Here is a 27780-nt window from a genome sequence, read left to right as displayed (position 1 = left end):
GGAGGAATGTTCTTTTTTTCAAGTCAATACCTTAAATATGTAGTTTCCTGCTTCTCAATAACGATACAGATAACCGATTAACTTATTAATATCTAATATCGGGGGCCGCTTTCCCTTTCAAAACACACGTCCTAGCGATGCTGGCGTTTCGGGTGGCTGATAAAGGTTTGACGTGTTGAAGCGTGATGTTTTTCTTTCTGTCGTTGAGTGTTTGCAAAACATTATGTGCAAATAGCACGGAAACTTGTCTTCCTCCGAAAACGGTGACGGAGTCCCAAACGATCGCCGCCATGTGTGTTTACAATGAGCTCAGGGGAAGTTTATAGCCAAGGAGCGCTTGATTTGCTCACCCTAACCCAGGGACGTCAAAGTGGTTTTCATTGAGGGCCGCTTGTAACAGTGAATAATGTATGAATTTGCCTCTGGATTTCATTATTAATTATATCAATTGTTTTAAGTAGAATATACATTTTACAGTAAAAACTTTACATTTACAAAATTTACTGTAAAATGGTGTTTTTAAAAAAAAAAAATTACAACATTTTACGGTTAATGGAAAAACAACACCACTGGTTTTATTTTTACAGAAAAGGCTGACAGATTAGTTGCCAGAATTCCCATCAATCCATTTTCTACCGCTTGTCCCTTTTGGGGTTGCGGGGGGTGCTGGAGCCTATCTCAGCTGCATTCGGGCGGAAGGCGGGGTAAACCCTGGACAAGTCGCCACCTCATCACAGGGCCAACACAGATAGACAGACAACATTCACACACTAGGGCCCATTTAGTGTTGCCAATCAACCTATCCCCAGGTGTATGTCTTTGGAGGTGGGAGGGGCCTATCCCCAGGTGCACTTCTTTGGAGGTGGGAGGGGCCTATCCCCAGGTGCATGTCTTTGGAGGTGGAAAGAAAGCCTGGGTTGCAATCACAGGGAGAACATGCAAACTCCACACAGAAAGATCCTGAGCGCAGGATCGAACCCAGGACCTTTGTATTGTGAGGCAGACGCACCAACCCCTCAACCACCGTGCTGCCCAGTTGCCAGAATTGTTGTGTTAAATAGACATTGGTTTTTACAACATAATATTGTTTATGGAAAAACCACACAAGTAATTTTTTTTATTCTGGCAACTTAGCTGCTAGTTTTTGTACCGTAAAAACCAATGTACCGTCTTTCCATTGACAGTAATACACCGTTAAAAACAACAACCCTAGATTTTACAGTCAAAAACTGCCAGCTCAGTCAACATAATTTTACCGCAAAAAACGGTATTAGTTTTTGTCAATTTACAGTTTTATTCTGTAAAGAACAATGTAACATTTATCCATCCATTTTCTACCGCTTGTCCCTTTTGGGGTCGCGGGGGGTCGCTGGAGCCTATCTCAGCTGCATTCGGGTGGTAGGCGGGGTACACCCTGGACAGGTCGCCACCTCATCGCAGGGCATGTCAAATTGATGTCATTTTTATGAGAGATGTCCGATAATGGCTTTTTTGCCGATATCCTGATATTGTCCAACTCCTAATTACCGATTCCGATATCAACCGATACCGATATATACAGTCGTGGAATGAACACATTATTGTGCCTAATTTTGTTGTGATGCCCCGCTGGATGCATTAAACAATGTAACGAGGTTTTCCAAAATAAATCAACTCAAGTTACGGAAAAAAATGCCAACATGGCACTGCCATATTTATTATTGAAGTCACAAAGTGCCTTATTTTTTTTAACATGTCTCAAAATAGCAGCTTGGAATTTGGGACATGCTCTCCCTGAGAGAGCATGAGGGGTTTGAGGTGGGCGGGGTGTATATTGTAGCGTCCCGGAAGAGTTAGTGCTGCAAGGGGTTCTGGGTATTTGTTCTGTTGTGTTTATGTTGTGTTACGGTGCGGATGTTCTCCCGAAATGTGTTTGTCATTCTTGTTTGGTATGGGTTCACATATTTGTAACAGTGTTAAACTTGTTTATACGGTCACCCTCGGTGTGACCTGTATGGCTGTTGACCAAGTAGGCATTGCATTCACTTGAGTGTGTGATAAGCCGTAGATATTATGTGACTGGGCTGGCACGCACCCAATATTTTTGTCTGGGTGGAAATCGGGAGAATGGTTTCCCCGGGCAGGGCCGGCCCGTGGCATAGGCCGTATAGGCAAATGCTAAGGGCGCCGTCCATCAGGGGGCGCCACGCCAGTGCCACAAATGTTGGAGAAAAAAAAAAAAGTTGGTACTATTATTTCTAAATGCAAAAAATAATCCCACGTTAATTAAAATGCAAAGTAAAGCCTATTTAATAGAAATATTATTTGTTACAACATTACGCCCCCCTCCCCCCGCACGGTGCGCCCCCTCCCTTCCCATATCATGACTCTTTTTGGACGTCACCACAAATGTCAAAACGGCCAAAACTGTCAGGTGCCCAGGGAAGAAAAAAGAGAAAAGAAGAGGAGCCGAAACGAGAAAAAGACAGAGGTAGCAGGTATACGAGTAACGTTAGCCTACATGAAATTATTTGTCTGTTACAGAATGTGATAGTAACCTGGCTTTTTAGCATTAAGCTAATGTTACGTGATTCGGCAATTGCTAATCAATAAATAGCTAGTTCTGTTTTAACGTCGGGTTAATATTGTGGAGGGGGCTAAATTGTTATGGAAAATAATAATGTAACGTTAGGTAATTACAGTACTCCCACCTTACATTCCTCAGGGACATTTGTATTAGATCTTTTAAGCAGGTGTTTTTTGTTTACATTGTTATTGCCTTCTGGTTAGCTAATGTTTGCCCTGCAGGTAATAGTCACTTTTCCACCCCTTTATATATTAGGTGTATTTGTAAGCCTGGTTGTTAAAGTGCACATCATTAATGTTAATCAAGCAATATCACATGAGAGGGAATGCTGTTTTTTAATTTGAGCACTGCTGTGATTCGGTTAAAGATAATCATAACAACATTCTCATATAATAATGTTAATTTGCTTTCTTTAAGTAAAAAAAGGTCAAAGACAAAGCTATTCGGTTTCTTGTGAGTATATACACTTCACTGCCGATGTGGGGGGGGGCGCCACCTAAAATCTTGCCTAGGGCGCCAGATTGGTTAGGGCCAGGCCTGGCCCCGGGAGATTTTCGGGAGGGGCACTGAAATTCGGGAGTCTCCCGGGAAAATGGGGAGGGTTGGCAAGTATGACTAGGAGACGCAACTGCTCTGTACTTCTCCCTACGTCCGTGTACCACTCCGTACAGCGGCGTTTTAAAAAGTCATACATTTTACTTTTTGAAACCGATACCGATAATTTCCGATATTACATTTTAAAGCATTTGCAGTCCGATATTATCGGACATCCCTAATTTTTATTAATTTGATGGGTAGTTTGCTGTAAAGTTAAATATTTTTTATTTAGACAAAGAATGTTTGGAAAGTATGATAATGTACTGTAATATTTGTTGCAATAATGGATACTGTTCAAGTTGGAAAGTTATGCTATTTCAAGCAGTACATATATTTTTTTCTGTCAAAATGGAAAAAAATCCTTTACATTTAGTGAGAAAATATGAAGTACTTTATTGTCACATATCATTTCCAGGTGTTTGCGGGCCAGATAAAATGATGAGCTCCCGGGCCTTGAGTTTGACACCTGTGCCCTAACCTATCTACATCACAGTACGGGCAACACGCAGCATTTGAGCATGTATATATGTATATATTAAAATTGGATTTGGAAAAAAGAAATAAATCAAAATGGCCCCCACATCTTTAGATTTTTCAGAATGCGACCCCCGCTGGAAAAAGTTTGGACACCCCTATCTGAGCATACACTAACCTGTTTGGACACCTATGGTTGAAACATATTTTTGTGCCATTTATTCATTGTTTTCCTTGTACTTTTTCCCATCAAAAATCAGAATTTTCCGACTTCCCAGTTACCCTGAACGCAGCACCACAGCATAGCAAAAACTGTGCACGCAAGATACTAAGCCTCTTTCACGCGGAGATGTGTTATTATTAGAGCCGTAACAGCAATGATCCGCCCGTGCCAAGCAAAAATAGTCGCAATGTGCCATTTTAACCGGCGCCGTGTGAAAATACGTGTCAGGTGTTGAACGTCACACCTGTGTCTTTCTGTCGCCCACCGCTCCACGTCGGTGCGCTTCACACAGAACAGCCGGGAAAAAGAGGGGGCTACTTACATAACTCCGAGGTGTGAGATGCCAACTTGAGATAGCATCTACTGCAGGGGTGTCCAAAGTGCGGCCCAGGGGCCATTTGTGGCCCGCAGCTCGTTGTTTAATGACACATTCTAAAAGTACCATTAAAAAAGTGGGGAAAAAAGAGCGAACAGGTGAAATGTAACGAGTAAAAGTTAAAATGTTGACTGTAATAACACAATAATAACCCCTTAAAACGGTCATTCCTCAAAATATAATAATGAATCCAAGTCAATGTTGTTATGAATTATTGACCTGTTTCAAGGCTCCGACTATTTCACATTAAATATTCCACTTTGACATCTTTTCTGGGGGAAATATAGCATATTTTTGTGTGTTTGCCATATAAAAGAACAAAGTTTTCTGTGATAAAAAGTGCATAAAACAAACACATTAAATAAAAATAAAAAATAAAAATAATACAAACTTGTAACAGATAAAGCGGGAGGGTTAAAAGTAAAAAAAATAAATAAAAAAAAAGACTTATTTTTAACACTTTTATGAGTGGGGCCCTTTTGGATACTCAAGAATTTTAGTGGGATTTAAAAAGAATTGTCATTGTTTAAAAAAATAAAAATAATTAATTAAAATGAATGTTATTATGAATTATTGACTTAATTATGGCTCCAATTACTTCCCATCAAATATTCCACTTTGACATATTGTTTGGGGGAAATATTGCATACTTTGTGTTTGTCATATGAAAAACAAAGTTTTATCGGACAAAAAGGGCATCAAAAACATACAAATAATAATTTTAGTGGGATTTTTTGTTTTGAATTGTCATTGTTCAAATACAATGCTGAATTATAATCAGTCTCTCTCTCTCTCTCTCTCTCTCTCTCTCTCTCTCTCTCTCTCTCTCTCTCTCTCTCTCTCTCTCTCTCTCTCTCTCTCTCTCTCTCTCTATGTCCACTACTTGATGTCCATATCCCCACCCCACCCCCCCTCCACACTCCTGATTGTAAATAATGTAAATAATTCAATGTGATTATCTTGTGTGATGACTGTATTATGATGATAGTATATATGATAGTATATATCTGTATCATGAATCAATTTAAGTGGACCCTGACTTAAACAAGTTGAAAAACTTATTCGGGTGTTACCATTTAGTGGTCAATTGTACGGAATATGTACTTCACTGTGCAACCTACTAATAAAAGTCTCAATCAATCAATCAATGTTCTTATGAATTATTGACCTATTTCATATTTAAGGGTTAAATGACTAAACATCACATATTCACCTTTAAAATTTAAAAAAATATTGCATACATTGTATTTTTAGATAGACCTGAAGTTGATCACAAGATTGAAGCTTTGAATATATATATATATATATATATATATATATATATATATATATATATATATATATATATATATATATATATATATATATATATATATATATTAGGCATGTCCGATAATGGCTTTTTGCCGATATCCGATATTCCGATATTGTCCAACTCTTTAATTACCGATACCGATATCAACCGATACCAATATCAACCGATATATGCAGTCGTGGAATTAACACATTATTATGCCTAATTTGGACATCCATGTATGGTGAAGATAAGGTACTTTAAAAAAAAAATAAAAAAAAAAGATATTAAATTAAAAACATTTTCTTGAATAAAAAAGAAAGTAAAACAATATAAAAACAGTTACATAGAAACTAGTAATTAATGAAAATGAGTAAAATTAACTGTTAAAGGTTAGTACTATTAGTGGAGCAGCAGCACGCACAATCATGTGTGCTTACGGACTGTATCCCTTGCAGACTGTATTGATATATATTGATATATAATGTAGGAACCAGAATATTGATAACAGAAAGAAATGGGGGGAGGGAGGTTTTTTGGGTTGGTGCACTAATTGTAAGTGTATCTTGTGTTTTTTTATGTTGATTTAATAAAAAAACAAAAAACAACAACGATACAGATAATAAAAAAACCGATACCGATAATTTCCGATATTACATTTTAACGCATTTATCGGACATCCCTAATATATATATATATTTACATCCATCCATCCATCCATCTTCCTCCGCTTATCCGAGGTCGGGTCGCGGGGGCAGCAGCCTAAGCAGGGAAGCCCAGACTTCCCTCTCCCCAGCCACTTCATCCAGCTCTTCCCGGGGGATCCCGAGGCGTTCCCAGGCCAGCCGGGAGACATAGTCTTCCCAACATGTCCTGGGTCTTCCCCGTGGCCTCCTACCGGTCGGACGTGCCCTAAACACCTCCCTAGGGAGGCGTTCGGGTGGCATCCTGACCAGATGCCTGGAGCAGCGGCTTTACTTTGAGCTCCCCCGGATGGATATATATATATATATATATATATATATATATATATATATATATATAGACTTGCGGTTTCCCGGCACCTTATTTGAAAGGAGCCCTGAAGGTTAAAAAAATCAATATATTGTATCGGTTTTGAAAATGACAAATAGACCTTGATTTTTCAGTGTGCAAAAAGTCTGGACACCCCTGACCTAGCGGACGCTAACAATGCTATGTAGCTAACTTTGTGCACCAAAGAAATTACAGTAATCATAACCCCTCCAAGTCTTGTCCCTTGGAAGGTTCTGTGGGTCAGGCCCGCCATCCAAACAGAAACAAATCAACACAGCAAAGTCCCCCAGGGCTCACTCCTCTGCCCACACTTTCAGGACTCCTGTTCTTTGTGATGATATCTACAGTGTTTCTTCTACCTTTGGTTTAGCGAACGTGGCAACACACACACACACACACACACGGGTCAGAGAGCGCTGCAGGGGGCTAAATCTAACAAGTCAAAAGTCCGCTCAGAACTGAAAGGAGAAGAGTGGATGCAGTAAAACGATGGTTATTCCTGTCGTTAGTACGACTGGCGTGCACAGGGTCCCTTGTTTAGTGGGCGTGGCCTCTTACGGCAGCTTGGCGGACAGGTAGGAAATGAGGGCGGCGATGGCGCAGACGTAGGTGATGATCCCGAACACGATGGAGAGGACAGAGAGCCACAGGGCCTGGCGAGACGCCGCGTTGGCCCCCTGGTAGTCGCCCTCGGCCGAAGCCTTGTTGGTCTGCAGGAAGACACGAGAGGTGCGGTGTTGCTTTTTAGTGATGACACAGCAGACCAGGCGGACATGAAACATGTTTTTATGGCGGCGCCGTCACTTCCTTCCTTGCACCAGACACTATTGTGAATCCCTCAGCGTCCTCGTGGCTCTAATTAAACCTTAACGAAGGCCATCGATTGCACGGGACCGCCTCTGTCGCTCGCTGCAACATTAATGAGACTGGGAGGGGGCGGGGCTAAAGAGGAGATGTCAGAGCTTTTCTCTTTCAGACATTTGTGTCGACCCTTTTTCTACTGACCCCGACACGAACTGCACCCTAAGGTCTGAAAGGGCTAGCCTACAAACATCTCTGCCAGCAGGGGGCGCCAAATAACCTTCTCAGCCTTCATAACAATATGTAATATGTACAATATACACACTGCAAGTATATATATAATGTAGTAACTGACACCTTCATAACAATATGTAATATGTACAATATACACACTGCAAGTATATATATAATGTAGTAACTGACACCTTCATAACAATATGTAATATGTACAATATACACACTGCAAGTATATATATAATGTAGTAACAGACACCTTCATAACAATATGTAATATTTACAATATACACACTGCAAGTATATATATAATGTAGTAACAGACACCTTCATAACAATATGTAATATGTACAATATACACACTGCAAGTATATATATATAATGTAGTAACAGACACCTTCATAACAATATGTAATATGTACAATATACACACTGCAAGTATATATATAATGTAGTAACAGACACCTTCATAACAATATGTAATATGTACAATACACACACTGCAAGTATATATATATATATTATGTAGTAACAGACACCTTCATAACAACATGTAATATGTACAATATACACACTGCAAGTATATATATAATGTAGTAACAGACACCTTCATAACAATATGTACAATATACACACTGCAAGTATATATATAATGTAGTAACAGACACCTTCATAACAACATGTAATATGTACAATATACATACTGCAAGTATATATATAATGTAGTAACAGACACCTTCATAACAACATGTAATATGTACAATATACACACTGCAAGTATATATATCATGTAGTAACAGACCCCTTCATAACAATATGTAATATGTACAATATACACACTGCAAGTATATATATAATGTAGTAACAGACCCCTTCATAACAATATGTAATATGTACAATATACACACTGCAAGTATATATATAATGTAACAGACACCTTCATAACAATATGTAATATGTACAATATACACACTGCAAGTATATATATAATGTAGTAACAGACACCTTCATAACAATATGTAATATGTACAATATACACACTGCAAGTATATATATAATGTAGCAACAGACAACTTCATAACAATATGTAATATGTACAATATACACACTGCAAGTATATATCATGTAGTAACAGACACCTTCATAACAATATGTAATATGTACAATATACACACTGCAAGTATATATATAATGTAGTAACAGACACCTTCATAACAATATGTAATATGTACAATATACACACTGCAAGTATATATATAATGTAGTAACAGACACCTTCATAACAATATGTAATATGTACAATACACACACTGCAAGTATATATATATATATTATGTAGTAACAGACACCTTCATAACAACATGTAATATGTACAATATACACACTGCAAGTATATATATAATGTAGTAACAGACACCTTCATAACAATATGTAATATGTACAATATATACACTGCAAGTATATATATAATGTAGTAACAGACACCTTCATAACACTATGTAATATGTACAATATACACACTGCAAGTATATATATAATGTAGTAACAGACACCTTCATAACAATATGTAATATGTACAATATACACACTGCAAGTATATATATCATGTAGTAACAGACACCTCCATAACAATATGTACAATATACACACTGCAAGTATATATATAATGTAGTAACAGACACCTTCATAACAACATGTAATATGTACAATATACATACTGCAAGTATATATATAATGTAGTAACAGACACCTTCATAACAACATGTAATATGTACAATATACACACTGCAAGTATATATATCATGTAGTAACAGACACCTTCATAACAATATGTAATATGTACAATATACACACTGCAAGTATATATATAATGTAGTAACAGACCCCTTCATAACAATATGTAATATGTACAATATACACACTGCAAGTATATATATAATGTAGTAACAGACACCTTCATAACAATATGTAATATGTACAATATACACACTGCAAGTATATATATAATGTAGTAACAGACACCTTCATAACAATATGTAATATGTACAATATACACACTGCAAGTATATATATAATGTAGTAACAGACCACTTCATAACAATATGTAATATGTACAATATACACACTGCAAGTATATATAATGTAGTAACAGACACCTTCATAACAATATGTAATATGTACAATATACACACTGCAAGTATATATATAATGTAGCAACAGACAACTTCATAACAATATGTAATATGTACAATATACACACTGCAAGTATATATCATGTAGTAACAGACACCTTCATAACAATATGTAATATGTACAATATACACACTGCAAGTATATATATAATGTAGTAACATACACCTTCATAACAATATGTAATATGTACAATATACACACTGCAAGTATATATATAATGTAGTAACAGACACCTTCATAACAATATGTAATATGTACAATACACACACTGCAAGTATATATATATATATATTATGTAGTAACAGACACCTTCATAACAACATGTAATATGTACAATATACACACTGCAAGTATATATATAATGTAGTAACAGACACCTTCATAACAATATGTAATATGTACAATATATACACTGCAAGTATATATATAATGTAGTAACAGACACCTTCATAACAACATGTAATATGTACAATATACACACTGCAAGTATATATATAATGTAGTAACAGACACCTTCATAACAATATGTAATATGTACAATATACACACTGCAAGTATATATATCATGTAGTAACAGACACCTCCATAACAATATGTAATATGTACAATATACACACTGCAAGTATATATATAATGTAGTAACAGACATCTTCATAACAATATGTAATATGTACAATATACACAATGCAAGTATATATATAATGTAGTAACAGACACCTTCATAACAATATGTAATATGTACAATATACACACTGCAAGTATATATATAATGTAGTAACAGACACCTTCATAACAATATGTAATATGTACAATATACACACTGCAAGTATATATATAATGTAGTAACAGACACCTTCATAACAATATGTACTATGTACAATACACACACTGCAAGTATATATATATATTATGTAGTAACAGACACCTTCATAACAACATGTAATATGTACAATATACACACTGCAAGTATATATATAATGTAGTAACAGACACCTTCATAACAATATGTAATATGTACAATATACACACTGCAAGTATATATATAATGTAGTAACCGACACCTTCATAACAACATGTAATATGTACAATATACACACTGCAAGTATATATATAATGTAGTAACAGACACCTTCATAACAATATGTAATATGTACAATATACACACTGCAAGTATATATATCATGTAGTAACAGACACCTCCATAACAATATGTAATATGTACAATATACACACTGCAAGTATATGTATAATGTAGTAACAGACACCTTCATAACAATATGTAATATGTACAATATACACACTGCAAGTATATATATCATGTAGTCACAGACACCTCCATAACAATATGTAATATGTACAATATACACACTGCAAGTATATATATAATGTAGTAACAGACATCTTCATAACAATATGTAATATGTACAATATACACAATGCAAGTATATATATAATGTAGTAACAGACACCTTCATAACAATATGTAATATGTACAATATACACGCTGCAAGTATATATATAATGTAGTAACAGACACCTTCATAACAACATGTAATATGTACAATATACACACTGCAAGTATATATATAATGTAGTAACAGACACCTTCATAACAATATGTAATATGTACAATATACACACTGCAAGTATATATATAATGTAGTAACAGACACCTTCATAACAATATGTAATATGTACAATATACACACTGCAAGTATATATATATAATGTAGTAACAGACACCTTCATAACAATATGTAATATGTACAATATACACACTGCAAGTATATATATCATGTAGTAACAGACACCTCCATAACAATATGTAATATGTACAATATACACACTGCAAGTATATATATATAATGTAGTAACAGACATCTTCATAACAATATGTAATATGTACAATATACACAATGCAAGTATATATATAATGTAGTAGCAGACACCTTCTTAACAATATGTAATATGTACAATATACACACTGCAAGTATATATATAATGTAGTAACAGACACCTTCATAACAATATGTAATATGTACAATATACACACTGCAAGTATATATATATAATGTAGTAACAGACACCTTCATAACAATATGTAATATGTACAATATACACACTGCAAGTATATATATAATGTAACAGACATCTTCATAACAATATGTAATATGCAGAGTGTTTATTTATGTGTGGTATGTGCAATACAAGCAGTCCTGCAGAGTGTTTACTTGTGTGTGATATCATGTGTGATACAAGCAGTCCTGCAGAGAGTTTACGTGTGTGATATCATGTGCGATACAAGCGGTGCTACAGTGTCTTTACTTGTGCGTGATATCATGTGTGATACAAGCAGTCCTGCAGTGGCTTTACTTGTGTGTGATATCATGTGTGATACGCAGTCCTGCAGTGTCTTTACATGTGTGTGATATCATGTGCGTTACAAGCAGTCCTGCAGCATGTTCACTTGTGTGTGATATCATGTGCGATACAAGCAGTCCTGCAGCGTGTTTACTAGTGTGTGATAACAAGTGCGATACAAGCGGTCCTGCAGGGTGTTTACTTGTGTGTGTGATATCATGTGCGATACAAGCAGTCCTGTAGAGTGTTTACTTGTGTGTGATATCATGTGCGATACAAGCGGTCCTGCAGTGGCTTTACTTGTGTGTGATATCATGTGTGATACGCAGTCCTGCAGTGTCTTTACATGTGTGTGATATCATGTGCGTTACAAGCAGTCCTGCAGCATGTTCACTTGTGTGTGATATCATGTGCGATACAAGCAGGCCTGCAGCGTGTTTACTAGTGTGTGATAACAAGTGCGATACAAGCGGTCCTGCAGGGTGTTTACTTGTGTGTGTGATATCATGTGCGATACAAGCAGTCCTGTAGAGTGTTTACTTGAGTGTGATATCATGTGCGATACAAGCAGTCCTGCAGAGTGTTTACTTGTGTGTGATATCAAGTGCGATACAAGCGGTCCTGCAGGGTGTTAACTTGTGTGTGTGTGTGTGTGTGATATCATGTGTAATATAAGCGGTCCTGCAGGGTGTTTACTTGTGTGTGTGTGTGATATCATGTGTGATGCAAGCAGTCTTGCAGAGTGTTTACTTGTGTGTGATATCAAGTGTGATACAAGCGGTCCTGCAGGGTGTTTACTTGTGTGTGTGATATCATGTGTGATATAAGCGGTCCTGCAGGGTGTTTACTTGTGTGTGATATCAAGTGCGATACAAGCGGTCCTGCAGCGTGTTTACTTGTGTGTGATATCATGTGCGATACAAGCATTGTATGCAGGGAGTTTACTTATGTTTGATAAAGATACTAGGCTATAGGTTCCAAGTATCTTTCAGCTACACAACGGCTGAGCACACAATAGCACACAAGCTAGTCATAGGAAATAATTGAAGAATATCGCAGTGTCAAACGTGACAAGCGTCAATATAAACAAGTATCAAATAGTTATCGTTGCATATTACTCACACATGCAAAGTCTCTGGGACAGAAGCCTAATAGAAAGCATCCAGTAACAAACGTGTCCGCATCACTCAACTTACTGCTTCATGAGCTCAACTTCTTGACTTATTGTTGCCAGAAAAAAACATTTGCACTCAACTTCAACTTAAAGACAGCATAAGTCCACTCCAAGCAGGTCATCATAATAAAAGTTAGTGCATTGACTCATTTCTCTTAATCAAACCTTTTCTAACATTCCACACCACTAATTAAAGTATTTATGTGTGTGTGTGTGTGTGTGTGTGTGTGTGTGTGTGTGTGTGTGTGTGTGTGTGTGTGTGTGTGTGTGTGTGTGTGTGTGTGCGTGTGTGAGTGTGTGTACCTTCTGCGAGAGGTAGAAGGCGGCGATGCCCAGGGGCCAGAAGCAGCAGAGCATGGAGAAGAAGGCGAGGCCCAGGTAGTCCTGAGGGATCATTAGAGGGAAGTTGCTGTCGCTGTCGCTGTCGCTGAAGTCTCCCATGGACGAGTCCTGAGGGACACGGTGGACAGGTCAGTCCCTTTACCAGACCCTCACCACACCAGTCCATGATCTACTGCCCTACCACACTGCTGCTAAAGTGCCACTTAGTGGGCCGCAGCTAAAAATACTATAACAAAAAACATTAAAAAGTGGAATAAAAGAGCAAACTGTGTTTAGAAATAGTTGCAATGTTGACTAATAACACAAAGCTGCCATTTTTCTTTAAAACTGTCAAAAAATTAATTAAAATATGAATTATTGACCTATTGAGAGCTCCAATTACAACAAATAATTCACTTTTGGCGGGAAATATTGCGTATTTTGTGTTTGCCATAAAAAATATGTTTTGTTTGACAAAAAGGGTAATTAGGGACGTCCGATAATGGCTTTTTGCCGATATCCGATATTCCGATATTGCACAATCATGTGTGCTTACGGACTGTATCCCTTGCAGACTGTATTGATATATATTGATATATAATGTAGGAAACACAGACTGTATCCCTTGCAGACTGTATTGATGTATATTGATATATAATGTAGGAAGCACAGACTGGTTCCCTTGCAGACTGTATTGATATATATTGATATATAATGTAGGAAGCACAGACTGTATCCCTTGCAGACTGTATTGATATATATTGATATATAATGTAGGAAGCACAGACTGTATCCCTTGCAGACTGTATTGATATATATTGATATATAATGTAGGAAGCAAAATATTAATAACAGAAAGAAACAACCCTTTTGTGTGAATGAGTGTGAATGGGGGAGGGAGGTTTTTTGGGTTGGTGCACTAATTGTAAGTGTATCTTGGGTTTTTTATGTTGATTTAATTAAAAATAATTTTAAATTTTATTTATTTATTTCTTGTGCGGCCCGGTACCAATCAATCCACGGACCGGTACCGGGCCGCGGCCCTTTGGTAGGGGACCACTCCTCTATATCACAGGAGCATGTTGTTGTTTTTTGGAATCTACTTCAAAAACACTAGTCAAAGATCCTCTATATCACAGGAGCATGTTGCTGTTTTTTGGAATCTACTACAAAAACACTAGTCAAAGATCCTCTATATCACAGGAGCATGTTGCTGTTTTTTGGAATCTACTACAAAAACACTGGTCAAAGATCCTCTATATCAGAGGAGCATGTTGCTGTTTTTCGGAATCTATTACATAAACACTAGTTAAAGATCCTCTATGTCACAGGAGCATGTTGCTGTTTTTTGGATCTACTTCAAAAACACTAGTCAAAGATCCTCTATATCACAGGAGCATGTTGCTGTTTTTTGGATCTACTTCAAAAACACTAGTCAAAGATCCTCTATATCACAGGAGCATGTTGCTGTTTTTCGTAATCTACTAAAAAAATGCCTGTCAAAGATCCTCTATTTGACGAGAGCTGTCTTGGCATTCAGAGGACCTACTGCAAAAGATCTCCTATGCAAAAGGAGAGCTGTTTTTAAGAATCTTCTGTGAAAACACTTAACAAAGATCCTTTACATTGCTCTTCTTTTTACCGCAGTCTGCTGCACAAATGCTAGTCAAAGATCCTCTATATGCTAGGAGTCATCTGCTTGTTTTAAGATATCTGCGGCAAATACTGGGAAAACACTTGTCAAAGATCATCTACGCGACAGGAGTTTTGAAGGACGTGCTGTGTGGAAGTAGGGATGTGTTATGAAGTCATGCTTATTTTACACTCTTCCATATTTATGCTGTGAAAGATGGAAACATTGGACACGTCACAGCTTTGTTCTTGCCACTAGAGGGGGCTCTTTTTGTCATCTTCTGCACAAATGCTTGTCAAAGATGGACAGCATGCGCTGCTATTTTTGATCAATTCGGCAAAAAGACTGAAGGATGAATTTGTCCTTCATATCAACCTTGATAATCATCAAATAAAATGTCCTCTCCGAGTTATTCCTGCGCCTAAAGGGGCCTGGAATCAGGGAGCAAAGTGCATTGTGGGAACTTTGCTGGTGCCGCTGAGGTCATGTGACCGGACCAGGTGATCCTGCTGGTGACTCACGCATCCTCGCCATAGCGGCGTTTATTCCATGTGACTTCACACGCGTCCTCCCTCGCCAGATCTGCAAAACAAGCATGTGGAGGGCCACTTTAAGAAGACATGGCCACTTTAAAAAGATGTAGCCCTTTAAAAAGACGTGGCCACTTTAAAAAGACGTGGCCACTTTAAAAAGATGTGGCCCTTTAAAAAGACGTGGCCAATTTAAAAAGAAGCGGCCACTTTAAAAAGACGTGGCCACTTTAAAAAGATGCGGCCAATTTAAAAAGATGTGGCTACTTTAAAAAGATGTGGCCCTTTAAAAAGATGTGGCCACTTTAAAAAGATGTGGCCACATATATGTCATGGCAGACCACATCAAATGACTTGGCAGGCCACATTTCCTGGTAGACCGCACTAAAATAGGCAGGCCACAAAAGTGATGCGACGAGTCACGTTAAAATTATGAGGCAGGCCACTTTAAAATGATGTAGCGGAATTATGAGGCAGGCTACATTAAAATGATGTAGCAGACTACATAAGATTATGTGACGGGCCACATTAAAATTATGTAGTGGACCACATCAAATTATGTAGCGGGCCACATTAAAATGATATAGAGGACCTCATAAAATTATGAGGGAGGCCATTTAAATGAGGTGGCCCACCACATAAAATTATGTGGTGGGCCACATTAAAATTATGTAGCAGCCCACATAAAATGATGTGGCGAACCACTTAAAATGATGTGGCTATGTTAAAATAATGTGGCGGGCCACATTAAATTATGTGGCGGGCCACATTTAAAATGATGTAGTGAACCACATCAAATTATGTAGCGGGCCACCTTAAAATGATGTAGCAGACCTCATAAAATTGAGGAGGCGGACCACATAAAATTATGTGGTGGGGCACATTAAAATTATGCAGCAGACCACATAAAATGATGTGGTGAACCACATAAAATGATGTGGCAGGCCACGTTACAATAGTGTGGTGGGCCACGTTAAATGATGTGGTGAGTCACATTAAGATTATGAGGCAAACCACGTTAAAATTATTGGACGAGCCACAATAAATCAGGTAGCAGACCTCAATAAATGACGTGGCGAACCACATAAAATGACATGGCGAACCACGTAAAATTATGTGGCAGGCCACCTTAAAATAATGTGAAGGGCTACTTTAAATGATGTGGTGGACCACATAAAATTATGTAGCAGCCCATATTTAAATGACTTGGCGGACCACGTTAAATGACGTGGTGAGTCACATTAAAATTACGAGGCAAACCACGTTAAAGTTATTGGACAGGCCACATTAAATTATGGTGTGGATCACATAAAATTACATGGCGAGCAACTTAAAAATTATATGGCAGGGCATTTTAAAATTATAGGCCCGGCCAAGTTACAATAAAGTGACGGGCCACATTAAAGGATGTGGCGAGTCACATTAAAATGATGAGGCAAACCACGTTAAAATTATTGGACGAGCCACATTAAATTAGCTAGCAGATCTCATTAAATGACGTGGCATGCCACATTAAATTGATGTAGCGGACCACATAAAATGACGTGGCGGGCCACTTTAAATGATGTAGCAGACCATATTTAAATGACTTGGCGAACCACAAGAAATGATGTGGCGGGCAACATAAAATTACATGGCGGGCCACCTCAAAATGATGTGGCTGGCCATTTAAAATTATAGGATGTGCCACATTAAATGATGAGGAGAGTTAGATTAAAAGATGACCGGGCTTTCTGCTCCGCCGCTCCCAGTCTGTGGAAAGCTCTCCCTGACCACCTGAGGGCACCACAGACTGTGGATGCTTTTAAAAAAGGCTTAAAAACCCTTATTTAAAAAAAAACTTTTTTTAGATATATGCATACTAGTTTTAGCTATTTGGCTGTTCTAGTTTTTATTTTTATTTACTTTTTTATTATCTTTTTATTTTTTTAATACACTGTAGCACTTTGAGGTTGTTTATTTAATGTAAAGTGCTTTTTACAAATAAAATCTATTATTATTAAAATTATAAGGCAAACCACGTTAAAATTATTGGACGGGCCACCTCAAAATGATGTGGCAGGCCATTTAAAATTATAGGATGGGCCACGTTAAATGATGAGGTGAGTCACATTAAAAGATGACCGGGCTTTCTGCTCCGCCGCTCCCAGTCTGTGAAACGCTCTCCCTGACCACCTGAGGGCACCCCAGACTGTGGATGCTTTTAAAAAAGGCTTAAAAACCCTTGTTTTAAAAAAAGCTTTTTTTTTTAGATATATACATACTAGTTTTAGCTATTTGGCTGTTCTAGTTTTTATTTTTATTTACTTTCTTATTATCTTTTTATTTTTATTTTTTTAATACACTGTAGCACTTTGAGGTTGTTTATTTGATGTAAAGTGCTTTTTACAAATAAAATCTATTATTATTAAAATTATAAGGCAAACCACGTTAAAATTATTGGACGGGCCACCTAAAAATGATGTGGCAGGCCATTTAAAATTATAGGATGGGCCACATTAAATGATGAGGCGAGTCACATTAAAAGATGACCAGGCTTTCTGCTCCGCCGCGCCCAGTCTGTGGAACGCTCTCCCTGACCACCTGAGGGCACCACAGACTGTGGATGCTTTTAAAAAAGGCTTAAAAACCCTTATTTTTAAAAAAAAAGCCTTTTTTTTTAGATATATGCATACTAGTTTTAGCTATTTGGCTGTTCTAGTTTTTATTTTTATTTTATTTCTTATTATCTTTTTATTTTTATTTTTTTAATACACTGTAGCACTTTGAGGTTGTTTATTTGATGTAAAGTGCTTTTTACAAATAAAATCTATTATTATTAAAATTATAAGGCAAACCACGTTAAAATTATTGGACGGGCCACCTAAAAATGATGTGGCAGGCCATTTAAAATTATAGGATGGGCCACATTAAATGATGAGGCGAGTCACATTAAAAGATGACCGGGCTTTCTGCTCCGCCGCTCCCAGTCTGTGGAACGCTCTCCCTGACCACCTGAGGGCACCACAGACTGTGGATGCTTTTAAAAAAGGCTTAAAAACCCTTGTTTTAAAAAAAGTCTTTTTTTTTAGATATATGCATACTAGTTTTAGCTATTTGGCTGTTCTAGTTTTTATTTTTATTTACTTTTTTATTATCTTTTTATTTTTTTTAATATACTGTAGCACTTTGAGGTTGTTTATTTAATGTAAAGTGCTTTTTACAAATCCAATCTATTATTATTAAAATTATAAGGCAAACCACGTTAAAATTATTGGACGAGCCACATTAAATTACACAAAGAATGACATGGCGGGCGACTTTGAAATGATGTGGCGACCAACATAAAGTCAGGTGGCGGGCCACATAAAATGACACAGAAGGTCACATTTTGTAAAAAATGTGGCGGGAAAAGATGAAATGATGTGGCGGACCACAACAAAATGATGTGGCGGGCTGGATTGGGCCCCCGGACCTTGAATAATACCCACAAAAAGACCTCATTTGTGGCGCTGGTGTTGTCCAGGGAAGTGAAATCAGTGTTTACTTTGTGCACTGAAGGGGAAGAGGACTCCGTGTTGCATTCAAGGTCACCACGACGTTCTCTTCCACAAGCCTGCACGAATGAGCTTTTTTTTTTTAAAACAAAAACCAGCAACCTTTAGTTTGTCCTTGAGGAGCGGATGTCAGCCATGCTCGGTGCTCAAGAGGGAAAGTGAAAGTCACCTCCTCACTTCTCGTGCGTCTTTTTGTGCGCATCCTCAAACGCCACGTGAGCGCAGCTGTCAGAGCTGGGTTACCTGCATCCAGCTTCATGACGTCATCACTCTGCTTGCGTCTATTTTTAAGTCGGCCCTCGCCACACCACAGTCACTCCTCCTTTTTTACCGCCGGCAGCAGCAGACCACGTGTCAAACATTTCATGCGGGCCATTAATTATTCTTTGCTCCGCGGCCAAGCCTGCTTTCATAATTCAAGTCGTGACTTTTTTCTCATGTCCTCTCGGAACTACTACAACTTGTCTGGGACCTAATGTTGCATTCAAGGAAAGTAGGACATATGATAAGGTCACCAAAACATGGCTGACCACATTTAACACAGAGATACTAGCTATATATCAGTCTACTAGGGGTGTCCCCACACAACCTCATAGTTTCTGATGTGATACTGATGTTGCAGTCCTCCGTATCGGCCGATACCAACGTTGAGCCGATACGATACCAGCAGGAATCATACATGCTTTTATTATTTAGTAGTGTGGAATGATTGTAGGTACAAGAACACTAAACCAGGGGTGTCCAAACTTTTGCCCAGGGGGTCGAAAGCTGACTGCATGTATATATATATATACAGTATATATATATATGTATATATATATGTATATATATATGTACACAAGACCCAAAAGCTGTAAAGTTGTCACTTTTTGTAAATGGTAAATAAAAAGAGAATACAACAAATCCTTTTCAATTTATATTCAATTGAATAGACTGCAAAGACAAGATATTTCATGTTCACACTGAGAAACAGCGAAGCCGGCGGCGTTTCTGGGTGTTGTTGATAAATGGCTTTGGCTTTGCGTAGTAGAGTTTTAACTTGCACTTACAGATGTAGTGACCAACTGTAGTTACTGACAGTGGTTTTCTAAGATTCATGCATGAATCCATGGAAGATTCATTCATTAATCCATGGAAGATTCATGCATGAATCCATGGAAGATTCATTCATTAATCCATGGAAGATTCATGCATGAATCCATGGAAGATTCATTCATTAATCCATGGAAGATTCATGCATGAATCCATGGAAGATTCATGCATGAATCCATGGAAGATTCATTCATTAATCCATGGAAGATTCATTCATTAATCCATGGAAGATTCATTCATTAATCCATGGAAGATTCATGCACGAATCCATGGAAGATTCATTCATTAATCCATGGAAGATTCATTCATTAATCCATGGAAGATTCATGCACGAATCCAGGGAAGATTCATTCATTAATCCATGGAAGATTCATTCATTAATCCATGGAAGATTCATGCACGAATCCATGGAAGATTCATTCATTAATCCATGGAAGATTCATACACGAATCCATGGAAGATTCATTCATTAATCCATGGAAGATTCATACATGAATCCATGGAAGATTCATTCATTAATCCATGGAAGATTCATTCATTAATCCATGGAAGATTCATAGATGAATTCATGGAAGATTCATTCATTAATCCATGGAAGATTCATGCATGAATCCGTGGAAGATTCATTCATTAATCCATGGAAGATTCATGCATGAATCCGTGGAAGTTTCATTCATTAATCCATGGAAGATTCATGCATGAATCCATGGAAGATTCATTCATTAATCCATGGAAGATTCATGCACGAATCCATGGAAGATTCATTCATTAATCCATGGAAGATTCATACATGAATCCATGGAAGATTCATTCATTAATCCATGGAAGATTCATTCATTAATCCATGGAAGATTCATTCATTAATCCATGGAAGATTCATACATGAATCCACGGAAGATTCATTCATTAATCCATGGAAGATACATTCATTAATCCATGGAAGATTCATTCATTAATCCATGGAAGATTCATGCACAAATCCATGGAAGATTCATTCATTAATCCATGGAAGATTCATGCACGAATCCATGGAAGATTCATTTATTAATCCATGGAAGATTCATGCACGAATCCATGGAAGATTCATTCATTAATCCATGGAAGATTCATTCATTAATCCATGGAAGATTCATGCACGAATCCATGGAAGATTCATTCATTAATCCATGGAAGATTCATGCATGAATCCATGGAAGATTCATGCATGAATCCATGGAAGATTCATTCATTAATCCGTGGAAGATTCATGCACAAATCCATGGAAGATTCATTCATTAATCCATGGAAGATTCATGCATGAATCCATGGAAGATTCATGCACGAATCCATGGAAGATTCATTCATTAATCCATGGAAGATTCATACATGAATCCATGGAAGATTCATTCATTAATCCATGGAAGATTCATGCATGAATCCATGGAAGATTCATTCATTAATCCATGGAAGATTCATGCACGAATCCATGGAAGATTCATTCATTAATCCATGGAAGATTCATGCACGAATCCATGGAAGATTCATTCATTAATCCATGGAAGATTCATGCATGAATCCATGGAAGATTCATTCATTAATCTATGGAAGATTCATGCACGAATCCATGGAAGATTCATTCATTAATCCATGGAAGATTCATGCACGAATCCATGGAAGATTCATTCATTAATCCATGGAAGATTCATACATGAATCCATGGAAGATTCATGCATGAATACATGGGAGATTCATTCATTAATCCATGGAAGATTCATACATGAATCCATGGAAGATTCATTCATTAATCCATGGAAGATTCATGCACGAATCCATGGAAGATTCATTCATTAATCCATGGAAGATTCATTCATTTATCCATGGAAGATTCATACATGAATCCATGGAAGATTCATTCATTAATCCATGGAAGATTCATGCACGAATCCATGGAAGATTCATTCATTAATCCATGGAAGATTCATGCACGAATCCATGGAAGATTCATTCATTAATCCATGGAAGATTCATGCATGAATCCATGGAAGATTCATGCATGAATCCATGGAAGATTCATGCACGAATCCATGGAAGATTCATTCATTAATCCATGGAAGATTCATGCATGAATCCATGGAAGATTCATGCACGAATCCATGGAAGATTCGTTCATTAATCCATGGAAGATTCATGCACGAATCCATGGAAGATTCATTCATTAATCCATGGAAGATTCATACATGAATCCATGGAAGATTCATTCATTAATCCATGGAAGATTCATACATGAATCCATGAAAGATTCATTCATTAATCCATGGAAGATTCATGCACGAATCCATGGAAGATTCATTCATTAATCCATGGAAGATTCATGCACGAATCCATGGAAGATTCATTCATTAATCCATGGAAGATTCATGCATGAATCCATGGAAGATTCATTCATTAATCCATGGAAGATTCATGCACGAATCCATGGAAGATTCATTCATTAATGCATGGAAGATTCATGCACAAATCCATGGAAGATTCATTCATTAATCCATGGAAGATTCATACATGAATCCATGGAAGATTCATTCATTAATCCATGGAAGATTCATGCATGAATCCATGGAAGATTCATTCATTCATCCATGGAAGATTCATTCATTAATCCATGGAAGATTCATTCATTAATCCATGGAAGATTCATGCATGAATCCATGGAAGATTCATTCATTAATCCATGGAAGATTCATGCACGAATCCATGGAAGATTCATTCATTAATGCATGGAAGATTCATGCACAAATCCATGGAAGATTCATTCATTAATCCATGGAAGATTCATACATGAATCCATGGAAGATTCATTCATTAATCCATGGAAGATTCATGCATGAATCCATGGAAGATTCATTCATTCATCCATGGAAGATTCATTCATTAATCCATGGAAGATTCATACACGAATCCATGGAAGATTCATTCATTAGTCCATGGAAGATTCATACATGAATCCATGGAAGATTCATTCATTAATCCATGGAAGATACATTCATTAATCCATGGAAGATTCATTCATTAATCCATGGAAGATTCATACATGAATCCATGGAAGATTCATTCATTAATCCATGGAAGATTCATTCATTAATCCATGGAAGATTCATGCACGAATCCATGGAAGATTCATTCATTAATCCATGGAAGATTCATTCATTAATCCATGGAAGATTCATACACGAATCCATGGAAGATTCATTCATTAATCCATGGAAGATGCATACATGAATCCATGGAAGATTCATTCATGAATCCATGGAAGATACATTCATTAATCCATGGAAGATTCAGGTGTGTGGATGATGTGTCCATCGTGTGACCCAGACTGTAAGTCAGGTGTGTGGATGATGTGTTCCTGAGCCCATGTGGTGATATCCTTTACACACTGATGTCACTTTTTTGATGCAGTACCACCTGAGGGATCCAAGGTCCGTAATATCATGTGATTTCTCCAGATTCTCTGAACCTTTTGATGATATTGGACTGTAGATTGTGGAATCCCTAAATTCCTTGCAATAGCTGGTTGAGAAAGGTTTTTCTTAAACTGTTCAACAATTTGCTCAGGCATTTGTTGACAAAGTGGTGACCCTCGCCCCGTCCTCGTTTGTGAATGACTGAGCATTTAATGGAAGCTGCGTTTATACCCAATCATGGCACCCACCTGTTCCCAATTAGCTTGTTCACCTGTGGGATGTTCCAAATAAGTCTTTGATGAGCATTCCTCAACTTTCTCACTCTTTTTTGCCACTTGTGCCAGCTTTTTTTAAACACGTCGCAGGCATCAAATTCCAAATGAGCTAATACTTGCAAAAAAAATAACAAAGTTTTCCAGTTCGAATGCTAACTATCTTGTCTTTGCAGTCTATTCAATTGAATATAAGTTGAAAAGGATTTGTTGTATTCTCTTTTTATTTAGCATTTACACAACCTGACAACTTCACTGGTTTTGGCTTTTGTAGCATACATTTAAATACACTTAATGGAAGGCAGCATCAATGCTGACACCTAGTGGCGTTTTATAGGTACTGCCATACAAGTAATATTGCGGAATTATGGTAAAAGGTTGACATTTGTAATGCGAAGCGAAATATGATCGTGTCGTGTCTAAAATAGCTGCTATTGCTTGGTATTGTTGCGCTCTATGGTTATCGTCACACTTTTCCCTCTTTGGTACACCCCGGGGGGGTTAGGCGGAGGAGCGAGCGCGAAAGCGTAGCCTTACGTCGGAGTCGGGCAGCAGGTCGTCCTCGTCGTCCAGGCTGCAGGAGGCGCTGTGCAAGTCCTCGGCCAGCAGCTTGCTCTCCAGCGCGGGCCCCACGTCCACAAAGGTGGTCTCCAGGTAGTCGGCGGGGCCCCAGGCGGGGGCGACCGGGTAAAGGGACTCCAGCGTGCGCGGCAGGGAGCAGGGGTCCAGCAGCTGCTGGGGCTGCTGGACCACGTCGGGGGGGTAGGCCCTCCAGGCCAGCGGAGGGTAGGCCCGGTCCTCCTCGCACTTGACCAGGAGCCCCTTGAAGAGGTGGGGGTTCTCCCCCAGCAGGGGGTGCTCCCCCAGGAGAGGGTGCTCCAGCTCGTCGCGCTTCTCCATGGAAGTAATCTGCAGAAGCACAAGGGGATTACGCTCAAGCAGATGTTTCACTCATAATCCATCTCTAATCCAATTCTCTCAGAAGACAATCCTCAGGAACGCTTGGAAAGAGACAGTCAGTCCTTCACGCCCCGGGCGAGGAAGAAGACCGAGGACAACATGGAGGACGTCTCTGAGGGTTTGACGAGCGGGCGAGCTAGAGGCCGGCGGCCATTTTGGAGAAGTCTTGGTGTGGAAAGTCCAGGAGGCTCCACGAGTGGAAGGTCGGACGGCACGCCCAGCTGCAGCAGCTGCACGCCATCATGATGGTCTTCTAGGTCCAAGGTCCGGATCACCACAGACCGGGAAGCCTGCAAAGAAACACAGGCGTCAGTTCTACCCTCCCCACTGAACTATTGATTAGTGATCAGAGACTGCAAGTGTTTGATCGCGTTCAACTCCATGGAGAAGAAGAAGACAGCTGCTGAGAAGATGTTTGAATTCTGCTCTGCTTTGGCAACTTGAACTTTGCAAAGTATTCAAATCACACTTGATCACTTCCTGACTTCACATCCTTCTCCTCCACTGGAGAAGATGTCATACAGGATACCTGATATCATCCGATGATTGATTACTGATACAGGACTGATACAATGTTTACATTGTTGGACATTGTTTACATTGTTGGACATTGTTTACATTGTTGGATAATGTTTACATTGTTGGACATTGTTGTACATTGTTTACATTGTTGGACAATGTTTACATTGTTGTACATTGTAGGACATTGTTTACATTGTTGGACAATGTTTACATTGTTGGACAATGTTTACATTGTTGTACATTGTAGGACATTGTTTACATTGTTGGACAATGTTTACATTGTTGTACATTGTTGGATAATGTTTACATTGTTGGACATTGTTGTACATTGATTACATTGTTGGACAATGTTTACATTGTTGTACATTGTTGTACATTGTCGGACATTATTGTACATTGTTTACAATGTTGGACAATGTTTACATTGTCGGACAATGTTTACATTGTTGGACATTGTCGGACAATGTTTACATTGTTGTACATTGTCGGACAATGTTTACATTGTTGGACATTGTCGGACAATGTTTACATTGTTGGACAATGTTTACGTTGTTGTATATGGGGACGGCGTGGCGCGGTTGGGAGAGTGGCCGTGCCAGCAACCTGAGGGTTTCTGGTTCGATCCTCACCTTCTACCAATTTGTCACATCCGTTGTGTCCTTGAGCAAGACACTTCACCCTTGCTCCTGATGGGTGGTGGTTAGGGCCTTGCATGGCAGCTCCCGCCATCAGTGTGTGAATGTGTGGGTGAATGTGGAAATAGTGTCAAGCGCTTTGAGTACCTTGAAGGTAGAAAGCACTATACAAGTACAACCCTTTGTTTACATTGTTTACATTGTTGTACTTGTTTACATTGTTGGATAATGTTTACATTGTTGGATAATGTTTACATTGTTGGACATTGTTTACAATGTTGGACAATGTTTACATTGTTGTGTATTTTTTACATTGTTGGACAATGCTTACATTGTTGTACATTGTTTACATTTGTGTACATTGTTTACATTGTTGTACGTTGTTGGACAGTTTTAACATTGTTGGGCGATGTTTACATTGTTAGACATCGTTTACATTGTTGGACATTGTTTACTTTGTTGGACATTTTTTACATTGTTGTATATTGTTTACATTGTTGTACAATGTTTACATTGTTAGACAGTTTTAACATTGTTGGGTGATGTTTACATTGTTGGGCGATGTTTACATTGTTAGACATCGTTTACCTTGTTGGACATTGTTTACATTGTTGGACATTTTTTACATTGTTGTACAATGTTTACATTGTTGTACATTGTTGGACAATGTTTACATTGTTGGACATTGTTGTACATTGTTTACATTATTGAACAATGTTTACATTGATGGACATTTTTTACATTGTTGGGCGATGTTTAGATTGTTAGACATCGTTTACATTTTTGGACATTTTTTACATTGTTATATATTGTTTATATTGTTGGACATTGTTGTACATTGTTTACATTGTTGGACAATGTTTACATTGTTGTACATTGTCGGACAATGTTTACATTGTTGGACAGTTAACATTGTTGGGCGATGTTTACATTGTTAGACATCGTTTACATTGTTGGACATTGTTTACTTTGTTGGACATTTTTTACATTGTTGTATATTGTTTACATTGTTGTACAATGTTTACATTGTTAGACAGTTTTAACATTGTTGGGTGATGTTTACATTGTTAGACATTGTTTACCTTGTTGGACATTGTTTACATTGTTGGACATTTTTTACATTGTTGTACAATGTTTACATTGTTGTACATTGTTGGACAATGTTTACATTGTTGGACATTGTTGTACATTGTTTACATTATTGAACAATGTTTACATTGTTGGGCATTTTTTACATTGTTGGGCGATGTTTAGATTGTTAGACATCGTTTACATTGTTGGACATTTTTTACATTGTTGTATATTGTTTACATTATTGAACAATGTTTACATTGTTGGACATTGTTGTACATTGTTTACATTGTTGAACAATGTTTACATTGTTGGACATTTTTTACATTGTTGGGCGATGTTTAGATTGTTAGACATCGTTTACATTGTTGGACATTTTTTACATTGTTGTATATTGTTTATATTGTTGGACATTGTTGTACATTGTTTACATTGTTGGA

At 37.7% G+C, this 27780-nt stretch overlaps 1 protein-coding gene across 1 annotated transcript in view; it reads right to left on the bottom strand.

The window, feature by feature from the left end:
* Nucleotides 1-6517: 6517 nt before the first annotated feature.
* tmem91 (transmembrane protein 91) overlaps nt 6518-27780 on the bottom strand; it is a 39404-nt gene continuing 18141 nt past the window's right edge. The window contains exons 2-4 of the mRNA XM_062060927.1: nt 24690-25402; nt 13632-13778; nt 6518-7275 (exon numbers count right to left, since the gene is read on the bottom strand). Coding sequence (XP_061916911.1) covers nt 7120-7275; nt 13632-13778; nt 24690-25052 — 666 coding nt within the window. The 5' untranslated portion in view covers nt 25053-25402 and the 3' untranslated portion in view covers nt 6518-7119. The remainder of the gene's footprint in view (nt 7276-13631; nt 13779-24689; nt 25403-27780) is intronic.

Source organism: Entelurus aequoreus, linkage group LG10, assembly GCF_033978785.1.
Source record: "Entelurus aequoreus isolate RoL-2023_Sb linkage group LG10, RoL_Eaeq_v1.1, whole genome shotgun sequence".
Lineage (NCBI taxonomy): Eukaryota > Metazoa > Chordata > Actinopteri > Syngnathiformes > Syngnathidae > Entelurus > Entelurus aequoreus.
Note: the sequence above shows the minus strand (reverse complement) of the source record. Positions and strands in the feature narration are given on the sequence as shown.